Source organism: Dipodomys ordii, unplaced genomic scaffold (genome assembly GCF_000151885.1).
Source record: "Dipodomys ordii isolate 6190 unplaced genomic scaffold, Dord_2.0 Scaffold175, whole genome shotgun sequence".
NCBI lineage: Eukaryota > Metazoa > Chordata > Mammalia > Rodentia > Heteromyidae > Dipodomys > Dipodomys ordii.
The window spans coordinates 1,752,327-1,770,791 of NW_012267391.1; the positions used below are offsets into that span (position 1 = coordinate 1,752,327).

Consider the following 18,465-nt stretch of genomic DNA (forward strand, 5'->3'; position numbering starts at 1 on the left):
AAACAACACTTAGAAGTCAACAGTAAAAACACCAACAAGCCAGGCCCTGGTGGCTTATGCCTGTAATCCTAGCTACTTAGGAGGTTGAGATCTAAGGATGGTAGTTCAAAGCTAGTCCTGGCAGAAAGTCTGTGAGACTCTTAGCACTAATAAAAACTACTCCGAAAAGGCCAGAAGTGGCACTGGTGGCTCAAGTGATACAGCATTAGCATGAGCCAAAGAATCTAAGTGACTATACCCAGGCCCTGAGTTCAAGCCCCAGGACTGGCACAATAGAAAGGAAAAAAAGAAAACCAACAAATCAGCTGGGCACCAGCAGCTCTTGTCTGCAATACTAGGTTCTTAGGAGGCTGAAAACGAGAAGATTGACACTGTCCTTCTCACCAAGAGGTAGCAACAATGGTGCACATCTGTCTTCCCAAGCTACATGGGAGGCTCAAAGTGGGAGGATTGTGGTGCCAGGCCAACTCAGGCAGAAAACTGAGTCTCCATGGTGAGCAGCAGGACATGGTGGCATGTGCCTATAATCTCATGGAAAGACAGGAAGCCAAAAAGTAGGTGTACCCAGTCATATGCCTGGGTGGAAAGCTAGCACTCAACCAAAAGCTGAAAACCACAATGGTTTGAGTTCAAATTCCCAGTACTTCCAGAGAAGAAAAGGGGAAGGAAGGTTAGGAGGAAAGGGGGGTAGATGGGAAGAAGGGAGAAAAGGAGGAAGAAGAAGAGAAGGTGAGGGGGGGAGGAGGAATCCAATTTAAACATAGTCAAAATACCTTAACAGCCACCAAAGAAGATACGTAACTAACAAATAAGTTTATCAGAGAAATGCACATTAAAACAATGAGATATTATTGCACATCTACTAGATTTGCTGTAATTTAACAATACCAAGTATTCGTGACAATGTGAAGCAACAGGAATTCTGATTCATTGTTGGTGGGAATACAAAAATGTATAACTACTTTGGAAAACAGTTTGGAGCTTTCTCACAAAACCAAATCTGTTTTCATGTGATCTAGCAATCACTCACCAATTTACCTGCCCAAGAGATGAAAACTTATATTCACATGTGGCTATTTGAAGCAATTTTATTCAAAATTTGGAAAAATTCAAAACTTGGAAGCAACTAAATGTCTTTTGGTAGGTGAACAGATAAGCTATGGAGTACCCAGATAATGAACTATTATTCAGCATTAAAAAGAAATGAGCTATCAAGCCAAGGGAAGACATATAAGGAAAAAAAAACCACATATTGCCGAGATTGTGTACAATGTATAATTTCAACTGTAAGGAAACACCCACCTCGCAGGCCTAATCTCCGCCCTGGAGGGCAGCACCTGCTCAGTAGGTGAGGCACCTCCCACTTTCGCCCCCCCCCACCATATAAAAGAGGCCTCCAAGGAGCCAGATGGTGCCATTTTCTCTCTTTCCTCTCGAGAGCTTGGCCTTGTCAGCTCTGCTGGCAATAAATCTTTTCTTCTACTTGACTTCCGTCCACGTGGTCTTTTGGGTTACTTTCTTTGGTGTTACTTTCTGCCTAAGTTACATTTTTTCCTTCACCAACTATTTGATATGCTAGAAAAGGAAAGACTAAAAAGAACAAAACTCATTGTTTTCCAAGAGTACTGGAAAGAAAAAGAAAAATAGGCAAAACAAAAATGTATTTTAGGGAGTGCTTGGATGGTAAACTCGTCTTTATACACTTGTCTACATGCATAGAATGTACAGTACCAAGAGTGAACTTTAAGGGAAACCATGTGATTTGAACGTTATGATGTATTTCTGTATAGGTTCATTAGTTGTAACAAACATAACCTGGGGTTTTAGTAATGGGACACCGTACATGTAAAAAAGGATTGTCCAATGGGAAGTTTTTTACCTTCTACTCATCTTTGCTCTTAAAAACAAAACAAAAAAAAACAGAGCTTCACGGTTTCCTTCGGCTTTTCCATCATGACTGGTGCTCTACCTCTTGAGTCACGCTCGGGGTTTTTTTGCCGGTTAACTGGAGAAAAGAGTGTCAGGGACTTTTCTGCCCAGGCCTGACCTGGAGCCTTGATCCTCAGATCTCAGCGTAGCTAGGATGGCAGGCGTGAGAGCAACTGGCACGTGGCCTACTGGGTTCCGTAACGGACATCACCAGCAGTGAATGCCACAACCCCAATTACTTTAATAGTTGCCTGCTTCCGTCTGCACTGGGGTCTGCCCGGGAAACGGTCCCCGAGCGAGAGTCCGTGCAATGCGGTCAAGCGAGAGACGCAGGCGCGATTCCGACGGAAGGGCACTGGGGCCGCAGCCGGCGCCGCTCCTTCTGCGTTCTCACCCCGGCGCGGCCACTTAGGAGCACGCCAATCAACCGGAGAGCGAGTTATGATTTTCCCTAGACCGGACCCGGGCTGTTTTGAGATAGTAAAGACATTCTATAATCTCCGAAGAACAAGCTTACCCTCCCGCCCCTACCCCGAAGTCCCAGTCGGCCCGGGCCTGAGGTCCTTTCGGCTTCCGTAATCTCGCTGGATCTCGCGAGGCCAACGCTGAGCTCCGCGGCGCCCACTCCGGAGTACTTCCGGGGAACGTCGGCGGAGAGGGACGGAGTGTGCGCTCCCTCAGCCCTGCCCGCGGCCGGCCGGACCCGCTCGAGTAGGGGCACGGGACGGGGCCCCGCCGCCTGCCGGCCGTTATGGACCGTGACCTTCTGCGCCAGTCGCTGAACTGTCACGGGCCGTCCTTGCTCTCCTTGCTTCGGAGCGAGCAGCAAGACAACCCGCATTTCCGGAGCTTCTTGGGGTCGGCGGCGGAGCCAGCCCGGGGCCCGCCGCCCTCTCCGCACGTCCCGGGCAGGTGAGGGCCCAGCCGCTGCGGGCAGGGTCCCGGCCCCAAGCGGGCCCAAGCTGCTGCGGGTTGTGGGTGTGCCATGCCAGGTTTCGGACACTGCCATACCGAGGTGATATCCCGAGTAAAAAATCCTGTGGGCCTTCTAAAGCTGGAGACTCCACTGTGTAAGATTCCCCGCCCTCCATTTCCAGGTTGGCAAGAGAGAATGCTGGTTAAAAACTTATCTGGGCGAACCCAGATGCACTTCATTAGATAAATGGATCAAGAAAATGTGATATATATATATATATATATATATATATGTGTGTGTGAATTCTGTGCCTCCATCAGAAAGAATGACACTGCCCCATTTGTTAGCAAATGAAAAGACTTGGAAAAAATTATATTAAGTGAAGTAAGCCAGGCCCAAAGAAACATAAGTCCCATGGTTTCCCTTATTTGCAATAACTAGTACATGTCTAGGACAAGCAGCAGAGTTCAAAAGCTATGTATATATGACCATATAAGATGATGCTAAGCAAAATGACACAGACACACGTGTTTTTTTTCTTGCTTGCTGTTGTTTTTAATGCATTTATAATGTACCATGTGATTATTTTTGTTTCTTTTGTATGTTCTTCCCCCAGGATATAACTCGTTTACACTGTATTTGATGTTGGTGCCCTGCATCTTGTATATACATTTTTCTAATTTGGGAAGGGGAAGGGAAATAACAAAATGATGAAATAAGGATACAGATTGACCCATTGTAATAATGAGATGTACAAGGCACTGTTGAAAGCGAACTTTACAACTTGGGAGGGGGGAGGGAGGAGTTGGGGAAGTGAGGAGGGAAGGAATGGTGGTGGGGAAAAACAAAGGAGGAGGTAATAATGCTCTATAGGAAATGTACTCATTACTCAAGGTAACTGTAACGCCTCTGTATAATATTTTTACAATAAAAATATATGCAAAAAAAACTTAACCTGGGCAATAGTATTGAAAGGGGTGACATTGGACAAGATGCGTTATACTCATAAACTGACGTGCTGAATTGAAATCCCTTTGTACAAAGTACCTAATAAAATTTTCAATTAAAAAAAATACTGTTTCTCCAGCCTGGAGCTTGCAAGAGGTTGGGCAATGAAAGTCACAAACAGAAAATTGCACCAACAAGGGCACTGCAGGTTTTCTTAAAAAATCAACTTTCACAAATTCTTTTTAAGAAAAGAGAAGAGAGTTGAAAACATTGAAATACAGAAGTTCATCTCCAAAAAAGCAGATTTGCTTTTTGCACTTTCTTGGAAATCAGATACACCAACGATTTCTGAAGCTAATGAAGACAGCGATGGTGAGTTTTGTCTTGGATGTTTTTACAATTGGCCATTTGGTTTAATGGGATGATTCAAAACAACCATGTTTTTAATTATTTTCTCAGCTCACTATGCAGTCATGCCACCTTTAGAGCAGTTTATGGAGATACCTAGTGTGGACCGGAGAGAGCTGTTTTTCCGAGATATTGAACGAGGTGATATAGTGATTGGAAGAATTAGTTCCATTCGGGAATTTGGATTTTTCATGGTGTTAATCTGTTTAGGAAGTGGAATCATGAGAGACATATCCCACTTAGAAATCACAGTAAGTTATTCACTTTTTAGTCATGGGGATTACTGTTTTGATAGTCATCTCATGCAAAAACATTGTTTGTGTTCAATTGTGTTTAAGTATCCCTGCTGAGATGCTTGGGGAATTAAATGAGTATTAGAGAAAAATGTTTCCTCTTACCAAAATATTACAGTTTCTTTATCCATTGCTATTTCCTTTTGGGGGGGGGGGTGCACTCTGGTTACCGGAGCAGTTTCCTTTCTTATGGTGGCTCTCGCCTGCAATCCTATCAACTAAGGAGGCTGAGATCTGACGATTGCTGTTCAAAGCCGGCCCAGGCAAGGAAAGTACGAGAGACTCTTATTTCCAATTACCCACCAGAAAACCAGAAGTGGTAAAGCATTTGCCTTGAACTGAAGAGCTGAGGGACAGCGCCGGGCCCAGAGTTCAAGCCCCACAACTGACAAAAAAAACAGACATGCTCAAAGATGTATTTGTGGGCATGGCAAAATTGATCAGATATTCTGGAGCCTTACACCCTCTAGTTGAACATATTCTTAACTAATATTTGGCATTAGATACTTGAATGAGATAATTTAGAAGAAAAAATTCTCATCATCTATATAACTACAGTTGACATTTGAGATTTGCCCATTATAATTTATTTTGCCTAAGATAGTCCTGAATTTGAAATAGTGTATCACTTTAAAATACTTGGTATTTGCTGCTGTCCAAGCAGATAAGAAGAAAGTAAAGCAGAACTTTGTAGAACTCTCATTTCATTATTTCATGGGAATCCCTATACTTTGTATACAAATTTGAGTCTTAATTTTAACAAATGCAAAACATTTTTTAATCTATATTTGGTTCCTAAGCTAATGGAGATTTTAGTTTGTTTTTGTCAGTTGTGGGGCTTGAATTCAGCACCTGGCATTGTCTCTGAACTTTTTTGCTCAAGACTAGTGGTCTACCAATTTGAGCCTCAGCTCCACTTCAGTTTTTTGACAGTTAATTGGAGATCAGCTTCATGGATTTTTCTGCTCTGGCTGGCTTTTAACCACAGTCTTAAGTTTTCAGCCTCCTGAGTAGCTAGGATTACAGGTGTGAGCCACCAGCTCCCAGCTGAGATTTTAGTTTTTGGACTGAACCAAAAAACAAGTTGTTGGAACACAGAAATTGTTTTTTAAAGTTTTTAAATTGAGATTTTTAGGTTGAGTTACTTGTGTATTGGCAAGTGAGTAAATAAAGAAAACATGACTGTATATATACATATAACAGTGAACTTTTATGCCATGAAAAAGGAGTAAATCCTGTCATTTGTGACAAAATAGGTAAAACTGCAGAACATTATATTAAATGAACTAAACCACATACAGAAAGATGTAAACTACATGCTCTTATTCATTTGTGAAATCTAGAATGCTTATTTCAAAGAACAGTAAAAGAGTAGGTAGCAAAGGCTGGTAAGGTTTGTTACAGATAAAAGAGTTGGAGAACAGGTAACATACAGTTAGATAATAGAGTAAGTTCTAGTGCTGTACTGCACAGCAAAAAAACTATAGATTACAACTTCTTACATATTTTGAAAAACTGTAGAAGAAGAATTCAGAGATTGAATCACAATGAAATGAGATAGAATGCTAGTTATCCTGATTTGATAATTATTTGTTGTGTACATATATTGAATTTTCAAATGTACCCTATATAAAGATAGCTACTATATGTCTGTTAAAAAGAAAAAATTAAGCTTTAGGATAATGGTTATTACTTAATGTTCATGTTCATTATTAACTGTTCATACTGAAAAATTAGGATAAAAGAAGATACTCTTCTTGCCCGAGAGTGAAGTATGTGGTATATTCAGCTACTTGTCATTACAGGCTCTTTGTCCATTGAGAGATGTGCCTTCTCACAGTAACCATGGGGATCCTTTATCATATTACCAAACCGGTGACATCATTCGAGGTGATAATTTTTACCATATTAATTAAAAACTCAAAAGCTGTTGAATTTTTTATTTTAAAAGTTTAGTATAATACGGGTAGTATTTGGAAAAATTCCATGGATTTTTATGTTATTTTACATTTTCTTAACAGCTTAATTCTCCTTTCTGTTTGTTTTTTTTAAGCTGGAATTAAGGATATTGATAGATACCATGAAAAGCTTGCAGTGTCCCTCTATAGTTCATCTCTTCCACCACACCTGTCAAGTATTAAACTTGGTGTAATTACTTCTGAAGAGCTTCCTTTATACTACAGGTATTTATCCTTCATATATTTCTGGGATTAAAATAGAAAATTATGGTAAGATTCTGATAATGAAGTTGAATTTTAATTTCTTTTATTGTATAATGTGTTTTTATTTTTTGTGTGTATGTCGGTCCTGGGGCTTGAACTCAAGGCCTGGGGCACTGTCCCTGAGTTTTTTTGCTCAAGGTTAGTACCCTATCACATTGAGCTACAGCTCCACTACCAGCTTTTTGTTGGTTAATTAGAGATAGCAGTCCACAGGAAGGAGAAACGGGGGAAAGTGAAGAAAAGGGTGCAATTGTCCAAAAATACATATTATTACCTGGCTTATGAAACAGTAATCCATTGTAAAACATCTTAATAATAACATTGTTTTTTAATTGGTAGGAGAAAAAAGTTTCATAGGCTGTCTTGCTTGCGCTGGCTTTGAGTCATACATGATCTTCAGATCTCAGCTGCTTCAGTAAGTTTCTGTGCTTAGAGCCATGGTTTAGCCGTATTGTAGCCAGCCTAGCAAACTCAAAGCCTTAAGTTCAAACCCTAGTATCACCAAAAAAGAAATTTCTACAAACATACCAAAAAGGAAACTTGTACAGACATAGTAGAACGAACTATATTATGATATAGTGTGGCACCATTATGTGTACAAAAATGGTTTCAAAACCTAATACAATAATGTTCTTTCTCTAGTAGAAATGTGCTAATTGTCTTAGTCATTCTTATATTTTATGTTTGTGTGTATGTGTCTGTGTGTTTCCTAAGGAGGAGTGTTGAACTAAACACCAATTCTTTGGAGTCCTATGAAAATATCATGCAGAGTTCCCTCGGATTTGTTAATCCAGGAGTAGTTGAATTCCTCTTAGAGAAACTAGGAATTGATGAATCTAATCCACCATCTTTAATGAGAGGCCTACAGAGGTATGATACATCAGTATTGTTCTCTTATTTAGAAAGTTATACTTGATCATAGCAACAAGACTATGTCAAAGATTGAATGAATTCGGTGGTCCCATCTGCACTGGACACTTGACAATGATAGATGTGACCTCGTAGAGAAAGGTGTAATAAGTTTGTATAACAATTGTATGTTGCAGGCACCAGTGGCTCAAACCTGTAATTCTAGCTATGCAGGAGCCTGAGATCTGAGGATCACAGTTTGACTTAGCCTGGGTAGACAAACCCAACAGACTCAGGGACATCACTGATACCCTGAGTTCAAGCCCAGGACTGGCAGACACATGCAAAAATTGTATGGGTACACCTAAGAATAATATCATTTACTAATAATACTTCTGAGATTTGGAGAATTTCACTGTGTAAATGAAACACAGATTTCTTTTGGGATTCTTTCAGTGTATAGTATCCATCTGTCAGAATGAAGAATAGTTATTTTAATATTACATACACAATGAATTTTTATTTTCTTTAATAGCCGAAGTTTCTCTGAAGAAGATTATGCTGCTTCATTAAGAAAGAAACAGTCTGCATCTTGGGCTTTAAAATGGTATGAAGATTGTTTTGTTTCAACAATTGCATCATCTAGTCTGAAAGTTAGGGTAAACCAAGCACTCATATTATCATTAGAATTTGAACAAGTGAATTAAAACAAAGCTTTTGACAAAACAAAGCTTTTGATAGGCATTACATCGTCTTAGGTTGTCTACCATTTTCAATTGTTTTTCGAAAAGAATTAGCATATTGATGTCTGAGTTTTATAAACATAGTTAAGAAAACCTTGAAAGGAGAAGTGCTTCTTAGAATATTTTTAAGACATTTTTAAAGTAATTATTTGCCAGGTTTGAAGACATTTGCTTATGAAAAAAATTTATCCACACACTTAGATGGACATGTTAAACTGTAACCACTTGCACAAACTTTTGAAGTTCAGAAAAAATTTATTCACCTTAATATTTTATTTAGCTATTTTGTGAAATATTTTTAGTGTGAAGACTGGAGTTGATTACTTTAAGGTTGGACGCCATGTAGATGCAATGAATGAATACAATAAAGCTCTGGAAATAGACAAACAAAATGTGGAAGCTTTGGTAGCTCGTGGAGCATTGTAAGTAAACTGGATTTTAATGTGTATAATGTAATTATACCTGAATAAGACTTAAAAAGTAAGCTCACAAGATTACGTTCCTCTAATTTTATTTTAATGTCTCTAGATATGCCACAAAAGGAAGTCTGAACAAAGCAATAGAAGATTTTGAGCTTGCATTAGAAAACTGTCCGACTCACAGGAATGCAAGAAAATACCTCTGCCAGACACTTGTAGAAAGAGGAGGGCAGTAAGTATTGACCTTAATAATAGAAATCTAATGTAAAACAACTTCTATAAAATCTTGAACTGTATATAAGGAAAAATAAATATTGTGTGAGTATCTTTAGCTCTCACAATTCACTCTTTGCTTCAATTATGGACAACACTTTTTTTAAGAGGCAACATAAGGGCATATTAATGAAGAGTTTGAGGTGCTGTATGACCTTTTTTATTTTTTTGGGTCCGTTCCTGGGGCCTGAACTCTGGGCTTGGGCACTGTCCCTCAGCTCTTCAGCTCAAGGCTAGCGCTCTGCAACAGCGCCCCAGCGCCACTTCCGGCTTTTTTCTTTTTGCTTATGTGGTGCTGAGGAATCAAACCCAGGGCCTCAGGTGTGCAAGGCAAACGCTCTACCACTGAGCCACCTTCCCAGCCCCCATTTTAAAACAGCCATAGATGAGTCATTTTTACTATAAAGGCTGATTAAGGAGTATGGCCTGAGTTTGATATAACTTTGAGGGTCAGCAATACTGTAAATGTCTTTCTTTTTTTTTTTTTTTGGGGTCCGGTCGTGGGGCCTGAACTCTGAGCCTGGGCACTGTCCCTCAGCTCTTCAGCTCAAGGCTAGCGCTCTACCACTTGAGCCACAGCTCCACTTCCGGCTTTTTTTCTGTTTGCTTATGTGGTGCTGAAGAATCGAACCCAGGGCCTCGAGCATGCAAGGCAAGCGCTCTACCACTGAGCCACCTTCCCAGCCCCTGTAAATGTCTTTCTAAAGAAAATAAATATTTGTTAAAAAGTTTTCAAGGAGTTTCTCCAGTAGCACAATCAGATTATTGGCCTCCATTAACTATTCCCACATCGATGGTTGTCCTGAGCATCTCTTTTGTGTTAACATCACTGAACTTTATGAACCTGATTCAGGTTCTGCTTTAGTTCCTTCTTTTTCTGAAGCTTGTAAGGAATGGTAAAGAGACCTGGAGAGAAATTTCCAGGCCATCTGCAGTAAACCTAGCAAGTTGTTCTTAAAATCTCATTCTGTTCAAGCTCTCTCAGTTGTGAGTGCATCCATTTTTTTGTCCTTAGGATATGAGATTATTGGCTCAAATTCTACTTTTGGGACCAGTCCTATAGCCTATAAGTTAGAAGGCTAATAATATTAGAAAAAAACCTTTGCATGTTGGAAATTGGAATTAATGTTTTGTAGTTCTTGGAACTAAGACATTCCAATGGGAGGATCAAAGGCAAAGAGTATTCCTGGTTTATGGATGAGGTGGGAGTATTTTATGAACACCTGTCCAATATCAATTTATAGGTATTCACCATTCTTGGTATCTTTGTCACTTCTGCCAAATTTGATTCTTTGGGGACATTCACTTTTGAAACTTACTATAGTTGGTCTGTTTTGTTTTGGGTGCTATCCCTGTTCTTTTTTGCTTAAGGCTACTACTTTACCACTTGAGCCACAGTTCTACTTTTTTCTTTAGTGATTAACTGGAGATAAAAGTCTCACAGAGTTTTTTTGCTTAGGCTGACTTTGAACCATGATCCTCAATTCTCAGCCTTCTGAGTAGCCAGGATTATAGGTATGAGCCACCAGCTTCCAGCTTATGATCTTTAATTACCCAGGTCCTAGGTATTTTTTTTTCTTGTCTTGTAACTTCTTGTAACTTCTTTCTTGCTCCAAAGAGGATTCCTGTTTCCTAATGATCTCTAACTTTTCCTTCTCAAAGAAATTAAAGGATTCAGGGTTGAAAGTTGTTCAAATCTTCCTCTAATGTTGGTGTATCTTTTTGATCACTTCACTGTCCATATCCCACAAAGAAACGTTCTGATTTTTTAGGATAATAATGTAAGAAAACCTTATAAGATGGCAGCATTGGAATCAGGCTGCAAATCAGGGTTTTCCTGAAGAAGTATATGTACATTAGGTTCATTTCAGAAACTACATTCTCACTAGTCTTGATGTAGGTGACACTATTGCAGAAAAATGTCCAGAATTGTGTCTTTGGTCATGTTTCTAAGGTTGTAGTTAATCCTGGGCATGCTTATCTGCTTTGAATCTATATCCACTTTAGTGTGGCAAAGGAGTTTATTCTTCATTGACTGGAAGAAATTATATTTTTCCAATCTGCTTATTTTTGGGTGGGGAAAGGGGTGTCTTTTTTAATAGGGCCGTACTGCAGTTTGAATTCGGAGCTTTGCCCTTGCTTTTCCGGTGCTCTGGCCACTCTTTTTGTTTTGTTTACAGGCAAGGTCTTCTTTTTTGTTTCTATCACCTGCCTATTTCTTCTGAGTAACTGATAACCTTTGATAACCTTGGGCTTTCTTAAAATGAGTCTGTAGCAAGTTCAAGAAAACACTTAGAAAATCATTACCACACAAACATGTTTCAAAAGCAGAGATAACAAGCTTCAGTACTGCTTGACTAATCATAAAATCTAAATTAAATGAGATTTTTGAACTACATGTCTTTAATTCATGTGAACTTTCTAAATAATGGCTGGAGCAGCTTTGTATCTTCTCTAAGTTCTGAAAGCCAACCAAGATGATCCTGTTATTACCTATGTATTCTCTGTTAGTTGAGTAGTTACTGGTTATCCAAGCTACTAGTATTGTTAATCTTTGACTTGTCACTTACTCATGTCCAGTTTACTTACCCAAAAATGATAGCCATTGTTTGTTTTGCACTAATTGTATGTTCCTTCTATGAATTAAAACATTTTGCAAAGTCATTTTCTTGTGATTATCCTTTCTGAAAAAGGGTGTGTGTGTGTGTGTGTGTGTGTGTGTGTCTGTCTGTCTGTCTGTCTGTCTGTCTGTCTGTCTGTCTGTCTTCCAAAAGACCTTTACCTGTGGATTTTCTGGGGAAAAGTATTCTGTGTCAAGGAAAAAAATATTATTATAAACTACAAGGGAAGACTATGTAATTGTATGCAAAAGATCAAAATCATAATGACGTTTTCAGACATCAGTTTTCATGTTTTCCTGCATTTCTTCAAAAACAGGCAAATGGTATTTAGTTAGCTTGTAATGGCTTTTCATTTGTTAAATGGCCTCTTTTCCAAGTAAAATACAGTAAAAAGCACATGATTTATTCGTTTTGGCAAAAAAAAATTGCTCAAGATAGCTTTTCTCTAGTAAGTTTTGTCATATTAACTTCTGACTTATATGTGTACTTAGATACTTTTGTTTTTATAAAAAATGCTAAGTCTTCTTTCAAATTTAGGCTAGAAGAAGAAGAAAAGTTTTTAAATGCTGAAAGTTACTATAAGAAAGCCTTGGCTTTGGACGAGACTTTTAAAGATGCAGAGGATGCTTTACAGAAACTCCATAAATATATGCAGGTGATTCTTTATTTCCTCTTATTTAGTGATATTTAAAATTAATGCAAGATATAATTTTCCTCTAGGAAAAAAATATAAGATTATCTTAAGTGAAGCATTAGCATTTTCTTAATGAGTTTGTTATTGTTTCATAGTGCTCTTTTTTTTTTTTTTTTTTACTTATACTAAAAGACAATTCTTACTGCCTAATTTTGGCATGTGTTTTTGAGAACTGTCCTTTGTAGTGAGATTATGTGGTGGTTATAAAATTATCATTGTTGAGACTAATTGAGCTGATTATAGAAACCTTTTTGAGACACCGTGTTATCTGCCTTTTCCTGTAATACTGATGATGATGTTTTCTCATGCATTTTCTTCTGAATTGGACCATTGCTGCTGTGTCTGTGACATCTGATGCTGCTCATCCCCATCCACAAACTGGAAAATGATTTCTTATGTAATCATGCATCCAACTGGGCTGTGCTATTTTTTAAATGGTTTGTATTCGAATGTGGTGATTTCCCCCTTGATTCACCTCTATGGAATGTCTTTATTTGAATTTTACTTGCAAAATTTGTGTCCCTTTTTGCACTCTGGGTCATTGGTACCACTGCAATGGCTTCCCCTCTTTTCATGGGTTACCAACTGCAATATGGTCCTCAATATTGTTCTGGCCATTCCAATGATTAATGCCAAACATCTGTATGACTAACCTTTTTATATTCTTAAAAAAAAAAAAAACCACCCTTGCTCAATACTGGCTCTATGGTGATTTCATTATGCTAAATTGGATTTCTGGTTGGGGGATGGTCTTTTAAATACTGTGGTTTGTATATTCTGCTATTTTTTAACGTGTGGTTTTTTCCGATATCTGGGTTCTAAAAGAAATCTTTGGAATTAAGAGAAAAACAAGCTGAGAAGGAAGAAAAGCAGAAAACAAAGAAAATAGAAACAAGTGCAGAAAAGTTGCGTAAGCTCTTAAAAGAGGAAAAAAGGTAAACTATAATATGCATTACTTTTTTTAACTTAAAGCAACTACTGAGTTGAACCCAAAGTGCCATATGGAGGTAAAGTATATTCAAAAGTATCTCAAGTGATAATTAAGAATTCTTAATAAGCCAAGATTCATGGCCTATGTCTATAATCCTAGCAACATAAGAAGCTGAGAGTTGGATGATGGTATAAGTGGTAAAGTGTCAGCTATGATCAAGAAAGCTGGGCAAGTGTGAGGCCCTGAGTTCAAGTCCCTGTTCTGGCACCAGAAAAGAATTCTTATTCAATCTCTATGCCTCATGGTTTTCTATAAAGGAAATTAAGCTTAGTAGAATCTAAGGTTATAATTCTAATATTTACATGTAATATAATTTATATGTAATATAACATAATTTGTATGTAAATTATATATATAATTAAAACAAGCTGGGTGCCAGTGGCTCTTGTAATCCTAGCTACTCAGGAGGCTGAGATCTGAGGATCATGGTTCAAAGCCAGCTTGGGTAGGAAAGTCTGTGAGACTCTTATCTCCAGTAAACCACCAGAAAACTGGAAGTGGTGCTATGACTCAAGCAGTGGCGTGCTCGTCTTGAGCTGAAGAGTGCAGGGACAGCGGCCAAGCCCAGAGTTCAAGCTGCATGAATGACCGACCAAAAAAATTATATATATATAATTAAAACATAGAATAAGTCGTTTTAATTATCTATATGGTAGGGAAAAGTGTTTCACAACTAGAGCAATGATCAGTATCAATGATTGTCAGTTAGCAGTGGTTCTTGTTGTCAAGAAAATATTTGGTAGTGTCAGGAGGCTTTTGGTTTTCATAACTGGTAAGATTCACACACTAGCATAGTGAATAGAGAGTCAAGGCACTGTTAAATGTCCTGCAGTGCATAAGAACCAAATGTCAGTAGTGATGAAGCAGAAAACCTATGAAACTAGAGTGGGCAAACTTGTTTTCTCTTTGATTCTTCAGGAGAAAATTAAGTTGCAAGTCTCCCAGTGTCTTCCAGAAATGAAAGGTTTGCTGGTCTGGTCTAATGGCTCCACTGGTAGAGCACCTGCTCAGCAATCACAAGGCCCTAAGTTCAAACCTTAGCACCACAAAAGAAAGAAAGAAAAAAGAAATTGTGGACTTGCTTATTGAATACCAACTATTTCCACCAATATTATTTTTCTTAAAAGTCACAAATTATGGTAAAATTGTACTTTGTAGTTACTGAGATTCTCAGCTCTATAATTTATAGGAAATCTTTAAAAGAAATAAAGATCAAAATATTTATGGGTAATTTACTAACATTTTTTATATTGGGCATATCTGATGAGTTAATTACTTTTTTTCCAGGCTGAAGAAGAAAAGAAGAAAATCATCATCTTCTTCAAGTGTTTCTTCTGGTGATGAGACAGTTTCTTCTTCCTCATCGTCCTCCTCTTCTGGTCACAAAAGGCATAAGAAACATAAGAGGACCCGTTCAGAATCTTCTCGAAGTTCCAAAAGGCATTCAACGAGGACATCCTCAAGTCACATAGAACAGAATAGGAAAGACGAGTGCTACCCAGTTCCAGCAAATACTTCAGCATCTTTTCTTAACCAGAAAAAAGAAGTGGAAAAACTGCTGGAAAAGCAAGAGAGGTTACAGTACCAAAAGGTACAGGTGAAAGAGAAGGATAGATGCCCTCTCTCTTCATCTTCAGTTGAAATAACAGATGATTTTGGAGGTAGGTCTGAAGATCCAAGAGATGTTTACAACAGCTATAAAACCCAGGCAGGATGTAGCAAAACAGAAAAGCCATATAAATCAGAAAGACATTTTTCCAGTAGAAGAAATTCCTCAGATTCCTTCTGTAGAAATTCAGAGGACAAAATAAGAATGTATGGCTCCAGGAAATGTGAAAAGGACACAGAGGGAAGAAAAGAACACTACAGAAGGTGGGAACCAGGCTCCATGCGGCATTCTACATCACCAGCAAGTTCAGACTATTCTTGGAAGTCATTTGAAAGACATAAAAAATACACTTTTTCTGGATCCCGTGATTTCAGTAGACACGAGCAAAGATACCGATTAAATGCAAATCAAGAAGAATATGAAAGAGAGGACAATTCTGGGGAGGAAAATAAAACAGAGGTTCCAGAAAAAGATGGACTAAATAACACAGAGCAATCAGAAAGCAGAGTTAAAAAAAATTTACCTCAAAATTTACTCAATATATTTAACCAAATAGCTGAATTTGAGAAAGAAAAGGGAAATAAGCCAAAAAATTAAGAAAATTTGTACCATTACACTAACAATAAAGTTGGAGTGTTTTAGTTCTAACAGTATGATTTAGAAATATAGAGGTTTTCTCAGATTTTGTTTTAGGTCACCTTGTCACAGCTTGAGTTTCCATTTTCAGCCTTTCATGGGAATGTTTATGTACAGTATTTTTCCTACTCAGTATAAACAACTTTACCTAAGGATAAATATCTAAAAGCATTGTTTCTTCATTGTTACACTGTATGAGAATCCCTTATCTTAAGAGAAAATTAAATTTGTTCATTGAATATCTGTGTTGTTTTCATCAAAACTTTTTACTCCATTTTTTTGTCAAAAGCCCCAAACATAAATATATACATATGTGTGTGTGTATAAATATATATATATAGAGAGAGAGTACTACTATATTTCATACCCATTTTTTCAACTTTTTGGACAACTTTATTTTAAATTGTTACACTTAATTTGTCTCTGAAGCCTACTTTAAAGTAACTGGTGAACAGCTACTGGCTTATGTCCAGCTTAAATATCTTAGGAATAAGACCATGAAAATTTATTTGGGAGCAGAGCCTTTTTTTCTCTATTTTTACTTTTAGCTAGCATGGGTGTAAGATTTTTTTTAACTATATTGATAGACCTTTAGAGACTATGTCCTAGTTAAGAGTAGGTAAGAGTAGAAAATAATCCTTACAGCAAAAAATGACAGTGGCAAAAAATTACCTTTAAGTGTAGATTTCTTCTGGGGTAAGAAATTACTAGTGCAAGTGTTCAATGAGAAATCTCTAGGAATATTCTAGAATAATCTAGGCTGGCTTGTCACCCTTACTGTCACCCTTTTCAGTTCTAAATAAATGACTGTACTGAGTACAGCCTTATTTTACTCAGAATAAATGCAGCAGCTAGAGCTTTTACAGAAGGGACTTCGATTTTTAAAGATTCTCCTAAGATTACCGAAAATGGTAGAGTATACTCAGTGATACCAATAGGAATCAGGAACTATTGGACTTAAGATGTTTTGAGAATCTTAGTTGAAGATTCTAGAAGGCGTAAATGACAGTGGACTTTAAAAAATCTAAACACTCAAGATGTAGGTCAAGGGATAGATGAATATCCATCTACAAAAGCTGAGAATTACAACAAAGGGAACCTCATTACTTGATGTGTCTTGAAGCTCTTGCCAACAGTAATATAGCAGAACTTTTAATACTGTTGTGTATTGTTTTCATCCTTCAAAAATTGTAATGATTGACTAAGAAAATGTGAAGCTCATGTTGCAGTGGAACAAGGAAAAAAGCCTTAAGAACATAGCACAGATGTGTGGCTCAAGTGGTACTGAATCTGCCTAGCAAGTGTGAAACCCTGAGTTCAAGCTCCAATATTGCCACAGTAGGAACCATAAGTAATGGCAGTAGTAGACACCAAGTCTCGTCTAAGAGTCAGTTCTACCTATTAACTTCCTCACTATATAGTTTTATAATTGAGGTTCTTAAGGAGTAAAAACTACCTCTTGCATATAGCACTTAACCATGGGACTCTCCAGAACAGTTTAATATTGCCCACACTAATTAGGGTATTGCCTTGTCTTGCAGGCTGCCTGAATTTTCAAAATGTTATCTTTCCAAGGACCTCTCCTAGGATATAGTAAGTGTAAGCAGGGTGCATCACGCAATTGTAAGGGTATGCTCAGGAAGCCCATTGCAAAAAGTACTAGGGATTGACATTTCAACAATACCTAGTGATATCTTCAACTCAGTATCAGTGTGTATACATTTTGTATACACCCAGCTGTGAATTTGTTTCTGTAAGTATGGGTTTAACCCCTTCTTAAAAGTTAGTATTATTACACTAAAGTAAAAAATATTTAATATAGGGATTAAAGTTATATGCTAATTGAAGAACCTACTTAATGTTAAGTTGTAAGTAGTGACTTAATAAATAGAAATTAACTATAGTACAATTGCTATGTGTCAAGTCCCCAGCATTTTGTTTATATTACCCAGTTGCTTCAGTAACTCAGAGTACTATGCTACAAATGAGAGGAAAAAAATAAGTTAATGCCCAAGGTCACAGAGCTAGGACTCAAGTCTTGGCTTCATAGAACACAGCTTACTGTTCTCAAATTCCAAGTCATTTGCAAATTAATGCAGATCTGACAACTGGACTTTGAGAAATTTTAGCCACCTAAATAAATAGTTTTAGGCCTGTAAATTTCACAGTGTAATTTTGGGCCCAAAAATTACTCAGCCTTGTTACCCCTCTTTTTTCTGATTGAGCATGCCAGTTTGGGGCTTGAATTCAGGGCACTGTCCCTGAATTTCTCAAAGCTTACACTCTAATACATGAGCCACAGCTCCACTTCTGGCTTTTTTGGCTCTTAATTGGACTTTCTTGCCTGGGCTGGCTTCAAACCAGGATCCTCAGATCTCAGCCTCCTAAGTAGCTAGGATTACAGACATGACCCACCAGCACCCAGCCTTGTTACCCCTCTTAATCCCTGGATTTCACTACTATGCCTTTTCTTGGCAATTTCTGAAACAATGAGAAGCTAATTTTCTGTCATTCTGCTTTTCAAAAGTAATTGTGACTAGTGGTTCTAAGACAATCACAGTCATAAAATTTTTTTTCAAGATCTGAAGGAGATGTTCGTTTACACACATGAATTCTAATACCTTTATTTGAAATCAAAGTTTTATAATATTTCACACTATCCCAAGAACTTGGAAATGCTGGATACCAAATGTTAACTGAAAAAACATTTAAACCTAATAGCTTATCTCCAGTGTAAATTTATGTAACTCTACTTGCAAATGAATAATAAATTCAAATTGCACATCTCGCTTTCTTTTATGTGTTTATTAAGGAAATTTCAAAATAAATTCTTTATGCATAGTTGGCTATATTTGACTTTCAAAATCATTGAAGCTGCACTTTGGTTTACACCCAGCATTACTCCTTACCACTA

General features: G+C 37.7%; 1 protein-coding gene across 2 annotated transcripts; it reads left to right on the forward strand.

Moving 5' to 3' along the window:
- Positions 1–2,574: 2,574 nt before the first annotated feature.
- Positions 2,575–15,790, forward strand: Ttc14 (tetratricopeptide repeat domain 14). Of its 2 annotated transcripts, XM_013033695.1 has the most exons (12): positions 2,575–2,841; positions 4,041–4,165; positions 4,253–4,452; positions 6,300–6,384; positions 6,548–6,677; positions 7,431–7,586; positions 8,101–8,172; positions 8,611–8,730; positions 8,837–8,959; positions 12,159–12,276; positions 13,141–13,250; positions 14,594–15,790. In XM_013033695.1, the coding sequence occupies exons 1-12, from the start codon at positions 2,681–2,683 to the stop codon at positions 15,510–15,512; spliced, it is 2,319 nt and encodes a 772-aa protein (XP_012889149.1). In that variant the 5' UTR covers positions 2,575–2,680; the 3' UTR covers positions 15,513–15,790. The 2 variants fall into 2 exon arrangements, 1 of the variants encoding a protein (XP_012889149.1); XR_001175713.1 differs by lacking the exon at positions 14,594–15,790 and having other exon boundaries at positions 12,159–12,752; positions 13,141–13,179.
- Positions 15,791–18,465: the final 2,675 nt, after the last annotated feature.